The sequence below is a fragment of the Seriola lalandi genome, unplaced genomic scaffold (genome assembly GCF_002814215.2).
Source record: "Seriola lalandi dorsalis isolate HSWRI2012SDOR001 ecotype SW California unplaced genomic scaffold, Sedor1 jcf7180002054907, whole genome shotgun sequence".
Taxonomy (NCBI): Eukaryota; Metazoa; Chordata; class Actinopteri; order Carangiformes; family Carangidae; genus Seriola; species Seriola lalandi.
Genome location: NW_019525459.1, coordinates 1,926,223 through 1,935,214, shown reverse-complemented (window position 1 = coordinate 1,935,214; position 8,992 = coordinate 1,926,223). Strand labels below are relative to the sequence as shown.

Sequence of the window (8,992 nt, the reverse complement as noted above, 5' to 3'; positions counted from 1 at the left end):
TTGTGCTTTCTAGCCAGGTTTCGGCTGCCAAGAGGCTGGTGCGCCGCTCTCTGTGACATATTTTGGAATCAAGGTGTGTGTGTGTGTGTGTGTGTGTGTGTGTGTTTGTGTGTGTGTCTTGCAAGGAGAACAGGGGCCACCAGGAGAGGCGGTGCTGATGTCGCCTAACCTGTTCTCCTGGCTGGCTTTAAGCTTACAGGCATTTAACAGGCAGATCCATCCCATCCTGTCCGACAGAGCAGAGGTGACACCGAGGAGGAGACAGCTGACTCTCCTCAGTTGGAGGCATCTGAAGCAGCAGCAGAAGGTGAGTCCATCACAAATCTGGTCTATGGCATCTTTTTGACATGAGAGCACTGATAAAGGCCCTCGACTGTGTTAGAAGAAGCTGGTTACTGACATTAAATAATAGAAATGAAGCATAGCAAATGCATTTTAAAGCCTTAACTCTGCTCAGTCATGTTGACTTGTTCTGGGGGGAAAATGTACTTGAAAACATTAATTTAAACTTTAAACTGAACTGAAATGAACATTAAAGTTTAAAGTTGTAGGTTTTTATTCTTCATATTCACTGGAGTTACATATTTTAAGTCAAAGGTTCAAAGGTTTTAATACAGTGTTTTGATGCATTATGGTCCAACTGAAACATCAAGACCTATCATGTGTCTCTGGCTTTAACAAGTGAGGATTCAAAACAAAATAAAAATGTAGATGAACAATATACTTTGTACCAAATGCTATATTTAGTGTTGGTAACAAGTGGTGTCAGTGCAACTGGGAAATGCCAAACTGTCATTTGACTCACACCCTGCTGTGTTACAACACTATTGGAGTTGATGTTTCCTCTCCTTTTCCCAGATACATCCATTAGTCACACCACTCCGATCATTATTACCATTCTTTTGAATCTGTTGTGACTTTACTGTTGATCCTGTCTTCTTTGAATCGCTGCCGATTCGTGGTTTGTGATGCAGAGCCTGAAGCCACAGTGCTGACATTTCACATGTCGTGTGGTTATTTCTCTCTTTTATTGCTGTGGAACTGTGACATCAGCTGCTCTGAGAAATTGTGATTTGATGACCACAAATCTCTGATGTGTATTTGAGTTCTGCACAGCAAACGCGTTGTTGTCTCAGTATAAACTATTCACCAGTTATAACTGTGGAGCTGTTTTTCCACTTGACGACATAAGAAGCTTTTGACTGTTGCATGAACACTGATGGGTGTTGACAACAGGTTTGTTCTGTAGCATCAGGGGACAGTTTGGATCTTAGTGGAAGCTGTGTTGCAAAACTCAAAGCCTGTTCTGCTTGTGTCTATGTGTTTGTGCTGCAAGTGAATTGCATTTGCATTTACATGCGAAGCTATTGGGGTGTGGTTGAAGTGTGTGTGTGTGTGTGTGTGTGTGTGTGTGTGTGTGTGTGTGTGCGTGTGCATGTGTGCGCGCGTGCGCGTGTGTGCGTGTGTGTGAGTGCTCAGCAGTGTGGCATGTCAGTCAGAATGTATCCAAACTGACTGGTTTGGATTCATACATTCCCCTGAACAAACCTGGCGCAGGCTTTGGATTCCTGAGGCTTGAGGTGATGTGTGTGTGGGTGTCGTTTCTCCATCAGTCAGGGTAAAGGCAGGTGAAGAACTCAAGGATGTGTAGAGGGATGAGTTGACCCCCACTGGTGTTTGCTGTGATTCCGTATGATGGTGCTGTTTGTGCTGCCATCGTCTCCTCTACCAAGGTCAAAGTTCATGTTCTAACTGTGTGTCTTCATCTGGGGTCAAATTTCAGGACTTGCTACGTACTTTAGGTCACTTGTACATAGATCAAATTAAACATGAAAACAAGCCATAAATCAAGTCAGATGATGGTTAAACAGTTAAAAGGTCCAAATAGCGGCGCTAGAATCTAATGCACACACCTGTATTTGGAAGCAGTTCAATACTTCTACATCAGTTTGAACCAAATCAAACCAAGAACAAGAAATACCAAATCATCTTGTTCATTTTGGACATTGTTTAAAAATTAATTACATAGTGAAAACCTGAACTGGTGCTTTATTAGAATGAAAACCATGTTGCTGGCTGTGTCCATCTAAGTGAAAGAAGGAACAGCTTTTCATGAACAGTAATAATGACTAATATTCAATAATCTTTTATTGGAGTCAGTTTACAGAGATTCGATTGTCGTCTTGCAGAAGCTACACAGTGTATAACCCATTCACATAAACCTATAAGTAATGTTGCTTTTCTCTGGTGTTCACAGGTAACTCTACTGTGGTTCTGAGATCCCGTGGTTTCTTGATATGTGGATGTAAACACAAAACACAAAATGATGGTGAGTACGACAAACTAACACAAAAAACATCTAAGAAATATTTAGGATAGTAAAATTGCAAATGTAGACCTTCTTTTTTAATACTTAATTTACAATTTTCAGTTTTACACAAACAAAATGTCAATGGTCTTTATCCATGTTGACAAGATAGACGATGTCTTATGTTGTGTATTATAACCACTTTAAATCCAGAGCGCAGACAGCAAGAGTATTTCAGAGTGCCTGGTCCTGGACGACTCAGAGAAAGGAGTCGTCATTAAAGGAATCACTGACGACACCATCACCGCAAAGAGTGGGCTGCAAGCAGGTGAGAGAGAAATCTTTGGACAGAGGACAGTCCAGACCAGACCAGAATCTATGGCTTTAGTGAGTTGTTTCTGTGTGTTACAGGGGATGAGATTGTTGCAGCCACTATACACCTGGACCACCTCAACAAAAATGAAGTGCTGAACATCCTGAGGGTCTTGGAGCCGTATGATAACAATATGAAGGTCTTGACAAAGAAGGAGCTGAACACCAGTGTGGGACTTGGCTCCCTCGGATTAGGTCTCAAAGACTCTGCAGAGGTAAGACGTCATAACCAAAGCCAAGGCTAAAATTAAAGAGTTTATTTCACCCAAATTAAAAAGGAAACACTGAACAGTAGTAGTTTCCATCCATGCAGATAGTTCTGGCTCCACCCCACTGCAGTGGGGTGCTATGATGCTCACAGCATTGAAAAATAACATTTAGTTAATAGTTGTGAACAGTTTTAAACAGGATGTATAATATCTTCATGCAAAATAGTTCTGATAACATATATGAAACCAAAACTATCTGTATGGTTAATACGTACTTTTGGATGAAGCGACCCACTCTGATGTGACGTCTGCTGTGTTGCATCCTCCACTGATATAATGTTAGTTTCTTTCAGGCCACTTGGAAAATCCCTAAAACCTGCAACAAATGCCTTTTTGCACATTTTATGAATTAATTTAATTGTCAGAAAACATATTAATAGTAACAGCATCTTCATATATGAACAAGTGAGAGTTGCTTTAAATTATGTTTCAGTGGTTTTAAAGTGTGTGTTAACCTAATGTGTTTATCACTTCATCACCAACAGATGTCACTGGACGCACCAGCTGTTTCCTTTGATGGCCTGAATGGAAAGTTAAATGCTGCTCAGGGATTGGGTGGTGAAATAAGTGGTCCCACTCTCAATGGAGACCTTCCCAGTTTCGGTCTAAATAAGCCCTCAGCTGATGCTGATGCCAGGTTCTCAATGCCCTCTGTAGGACTGACTGGACCAGATATAAAAGGAGATCTAGATGGCACCCTCAAAGCTCCTGATGTCAGTGTCAACACACCCAGTGCCTCGATCGATGTCAAGAAACCAGAAATCAAGACCGGCAACGGAAAATACAAGGCCCCAAAATTCACCATGCCACACTTCAGTATACTTCAGATCAAAACACCAAAAGCAAAAGTGGACATTTCTGAAGACATAGATCTCCCCTCTGTCAACGGAAATCTACAGACACCAGACCTGGACCTGTCAGCCCCAAAGTTAGATCTTAAAAGTCCAGATTTGGACCTGAATAGGCCAAAAGTGGATCTAAATGGTCCTGATGTAAATTTAGAAGCCCCAGATGTTGACATGGAGCCAGTCTCAGGCAAACTCAACTGGCCCCATCTAAAATGGAAAGGTCCCAAAGTTAAAGGGCCAGATGCTGACCTAAATGCTGACTTTTCTGCACCTGGTGTCAATCTCTCCACACCAAAGATCGATGGGGATCTAGGTGCTCCAGACGTTGATATTAACTTACCCATAACTGACATCAAAGGCCCTGTTTTAGATGTTGAAACCCCAAACCCTGACATCGATGTCCCATCTGGTAAAATCAACTGGCCGCATTTGAAGTGGAAGAAACCAAAAGCTGATCTGGACTTAGATGCAAACCTGAACACATCAGATGTTAATCTCTCTGTTCCAAAAGTGGAGGGTGGGATAAATGCCCCAGAAGTTGACATTGATTTGCCAAAGGCAGACCTGAAAGGCCCACATATTGATGGAGAAGTTCCATCTGGTAAAATCAACTGGCCTCATCTGAAATGGAAGAAGCCCAAACTTCATGGCCCAAAAGCAGACTTAGACATAGATGCTGACCTAAACACACCTGATTTAAATCTCTCAGGTCCAAATATTGAGGGTGGCATTATTGTACCAAACGCTGAGCTCAATCTCCCAAAAGCTGACCTGAAAGGCCCCGATGTAGGCGTTCATGCTCCAGATCTTGACGTTGATGCTCCATCAGAGAAAATTAACTGGCCTCATCTCAAGTGGAAAAAACCCAAACTTCATGGCCCCAAAGCTGATCTGGACCTTAATGCAGATCTGAACACACCAGATGTTGATCTGAATTTACCCAAAGCTGATGTTGATATTAAAGCACCAGATGCTGACATTGAGGCCCCTTCTGGCAAAATCAGGTTCCCAACACTCAAAAAGCCTAAGTTCTTGATTTCTGGACCAAAGGTGAAAGCCCCAGACGTTGATGTTGATGCTGATGTGAAAGCACCTGACTTTGATCTGAATCTACCTAAAGCTGGTATTGATGTTGAAGCACCAAATGTAGACATTGACGCTCCATCTGGGAAGCTCAAATTTCCCACTCTTAAAAAGCCAAAGTGGTTAGTTTCAGGTCCAAAGGTTAGTGGTCCTGATGTTGATCTAGATGTTTCAGCTCCTAAATTGGATCTTTCTGCTCCCAAGATTGATAGTGAAATAAATGCACCAGATGTAAATCTAAACTTACCAAAAGCTGATCTGGAAGGCCCCAAGTTAAACATCAATGCTCCAGATGTTGAAGACCCATCTGGAAAATTCAAATGGTTCACTCTAAAGAAACCCAAATTTGGCACACTGAAGGGCCCAAAGGCTGACATTGATGCTGATGTGAAGGTACCAGATGTGGACCTCAAGGGGCATGATGTGGATTTGAGAGTGCCAGATGTTAATCTTTCTGCACCAAATATTAAGGGTGGGATTGATGCGCCAGACCTAAGTATCAACATGCCTAATGCTGATGTCAAAGTTCCAGATGTGGATCTTAAGGGTCCAGATCTTGACCTTGACCCACCTGATGGAAAACTGAAGTTTCCTAAATTCAAGCTACCAACACTCAAAGGGCCAAAAGTCAAGGGTCCAGAATTACTTGCTGATTTAAAAGCACCAGACATTGACCCTAGTCTTGACTTACCCAAGGTTGATGTGGATGCACCTAATGTAGACATAAAAGCACCAGATCTCTCATTGTCTGCACCAAAAATCGATGGCAGTTTTGACGCACAAGATCTTGATGTGAATTTACCAAAAGCCAATCTCAAAGGTCCTGATGTAGACCTTCAGGCTCCAGAGGTTGATGCCTCAGCTGGAAAATTCAGGCTACCCAAAATAAAAATGCCAAAGTTTGGCTTCTCTGGGCCAAGAGTGAAAGGACCTGACCTTGATGTTGATGCAGATCTGGATCTGTCTCTTCCTGATGCAAAGCTACCAAAAGCAGATCTAACAGTACCTGGTGTTAATCTGAAAGAACCAGACTTGAATCTTTCAGTCCCCAAAATTGAAGGTGGTATTGCTGCTCCAGACGTGAATCTGAACCTGCCCAAAGCAGACCTGAAAGGGCCGGATGTAGACATTGACATTGACGCTACTTCTGGAAAATTAAAGATGCCCACATTCAAAATGCCAAAACTTAACATTGGAGAACCAAAGTTACCCGATGCAGAACTAAAGACTCCAGATGTCTCTGTTCCTGATGTAGATCTTAAGTTGCCAACAGCTGATGTCAAAGCACCTAATTTAGATCTGGATGCTGATCTTTTGGCCCCAAAAACTAACATCAGTTTACCAGACTTCAAAGCTGGTGTAAAGGGACCAAGCGTGGATCTACCTAAGGCAGACCTCCAGGTACCAGATCTGAGCCTTTCTTCACCAAAAATTCATGGAAACCTCTCAGCACCAAACACAGATATCAAGTTGCCAAAAGCTGAACTGGAAGCACCTGATGTAACACTGAAAGCTCCAAATGTGGATATGAACCTGCCCAAAGCAGACCTAAAAGGACATGATGCACAGATAAAAACACCAGATCTAGCTTTGGATTCTCATATCGGTGACTTTAACTTTCCTCATTTCAAGCTTCCAAAACTTGGCCTTTCGAGTCCTGAAGTAGAAGTTTCCAGAGTTAATCCTTCAGTTGAGGATGGAGTAGAGGTACCCAAGGTGAACGTAGGCACTATTACAACGGATGACAACATCTCTGTTCCTGCAATAGACCTGAGTGCACCGAAGTTAGAGGGAGATATCAAAGGACCTGAAATAGATGTGAAAGCTCCAAATGTGGATGCTAATCTTGAAAAGTCCAAATTGCCTCATTTCAAGCTTCCAAAGTTTGGATTTTCAGGATCTAAAGCTCAGGATCTTAGTTCACCTGATGTAAGTGTCTCTGAACCTGAAGTGAAGACAAGCCTGAACACACCTGATCTGGATCTCACAGCTGAAGCAGATGCCGAAGTTAAAGGTTCTCCAAAAAGTAAGCTGAGATGGCCCTTCAAATGGGGACTAAAGTCTGGTTCAGACACTGATGAAGAGGGAAGTGGTGCTGACTCTGAAACTGAAGTGTCAAATGCTGAAGTGGAGGTTCCTGCATTCATATTCCATAGACTGCCCAGAAACAGCATTGATGGCATTGGAGAAATTGGTGACACCTTGGGAATATCAAAATTTGACACAGAGGCTAAGGATTATGTTGTCAGAAAAGGGATCCGCTTGCCAATGGTAAACACAACATCAAAAGCAGGAGAGAAGATCAACATTATGGAGAGATTGAAAATAGCAAAGGAGAAAGCACCCTCAGCAAATGTCTCCCCAACCGAAGCTAAAACTGTTGATCTGAAGCTTGCTGCCCCGAGTCTTGATGTCAGCGCCTCTACAGAAGTAGGAGACTCCTCTCTGGTGAGAGGAGGCACCTTTAAAGTAGAAAAGCCAGAATCTGTCCTGGGCCTGGAGGTCCCTGAAATTCTGACATCAGATGAAAATGACAAATTGTCATTGAGCCTCTCCAACATGCTTGGCCTTAATGTCAAGGATTCAGACACTGAGTAGGTCTGGTTACAGGTTCAGAAACATTGTAAATAAAAATACAAGTTAACTGTTGCCACAGTTTTCTGAAGATAATTCCAGCCAAGCCACGTGCAATAACTTTGGGTTGCCAACTTGTTTTTATAAACTATGTGTATATTCCTGTTATTTATATGAGCTTTTTTTTCTATACACAGTTGATTTTGAAGTTTGTTACTTATTATTATTAATAACTTCCTCAGTATTGCATATGATCACATTGAGCAGTTTAAGTTTCTGAGATTTACCATACCTTAAAAACTTTAAAAGATAAGTCAGTTGTATGTGAATGTAAATAAATAACTCAATACATTCAATATACTTGTGATTATTTCCTATAATATAAAAGAAGGAATATAATAAAACTGATGACTCGTTGGTTTATATCCAACGTAAATGGATACAACTCTCCATTTTACAGATCCGTAATTTTCTAATTAACGCACAAGAAGCTCACACGACAAAAGTGTGTAATTTTGTACTTTTTGAAAAACTGGAATTTCCTTAAATAAAAGCTCAATTTCACACAAGTTAATATCCATTTATTATTGGAAACTTCACTCTATATCATTTGAATTGTACATTTGCAAATTTCATGCTTGTGTAATATAAAATAAAGCCATAAAATAATGTGTTACTAATAAAAAAAAGATACCATTAAAAAAAGGTACTGTACTGAACAAACAACTTTTTGATTGGTCAATTAGGCTACTTAATTTTCCTTTAAAAATAAAATGAAAATGTTTTTTATAGAATTTGACATGTTTATTTCACAATGACAAAACAAGTATAATAAAGACAAGTTGTTTCTTCAAATGAAAAAAAGACTGACAAATAACACTGAAGAGCATTAAAGGGTTTAACTTTAGTTTTTTAGTTTTTGAATTGAACAAATTATATTTTTTTGTTGACTATTTTGTTTGATCTGACTAAAATAAGAAGATGTTTATGAAAGAGTTATTATACTTGTTGATCTATCATTTAAGTTTTGATGTATCCCACATAGCTCCATCCCACTGCCTCCACCCCACAGGAGGCAACTAGAACAGCAAACGAGATACAGTGTGATTATCACTCAGAGGTTGTGAAGAAGATTCTGCTGACATGGCGTGTATGAGTATGAGTGTTATAATCTGCCACTGCTCTTGTGCTTTGTTTGTTAAACACGCATACAGTCAGATGCACATTAACAAGACTAAGGGCTGATCACATGACCTGTGTGGTTATTTTACACTGTGTGGGTGCATCAGGGCAAAGTGCAGAAGAACAGGTTGAGGTGTACTCAGAGGGGGGGTGGTGATTAATAAAGTCACACCCCTGATCTCTGAAATAGCTCAGCCAATCACAGTTAGGCATGACAGCATTTCAATGAATGGAAAGTGGCTTCTATTGGAAATTATGCTGTTGTCTGGTTCTCAAACCTGCAGCCAGAAACAGGGGTGTCAACTGTTATTAGATTCTATGATCACATCAGTCGGACACTTTTTCAGTTTCATTTC

General features: G+C 40.9%; 1 protein-coding gene across 1 annotated transcript; it reads left to right on the top strand.

The window, feature by feature from the left end:
- Positions 1-215: 215 nt before the first annotated feature.
- LOC111672983 (uncharacterized) lies at positions 216-7,810 on the top strand. Its single transcript, XM_023430586.2, has 5 exons — positions 216-307; positions 2,258-2,329; positions 2,522-2,636; positions 2,720-2,895; positions 3,435-7,810. Exons 2-5 carry the CDS (start codon positions 2,324-2,326, stop codon positions 7,476-7,478), a joined length of 4,341 nt encoding a protein of 1,446 aa, XP_023286354.1. The 5' UTR covers positions 216-307; positions 2,258-2,323; the 3' UTR covers positions 7,479-7,810.
- The last annotated feature ends 1,182 nt before the right edge of the window (positions 7,811-8,992 follow it).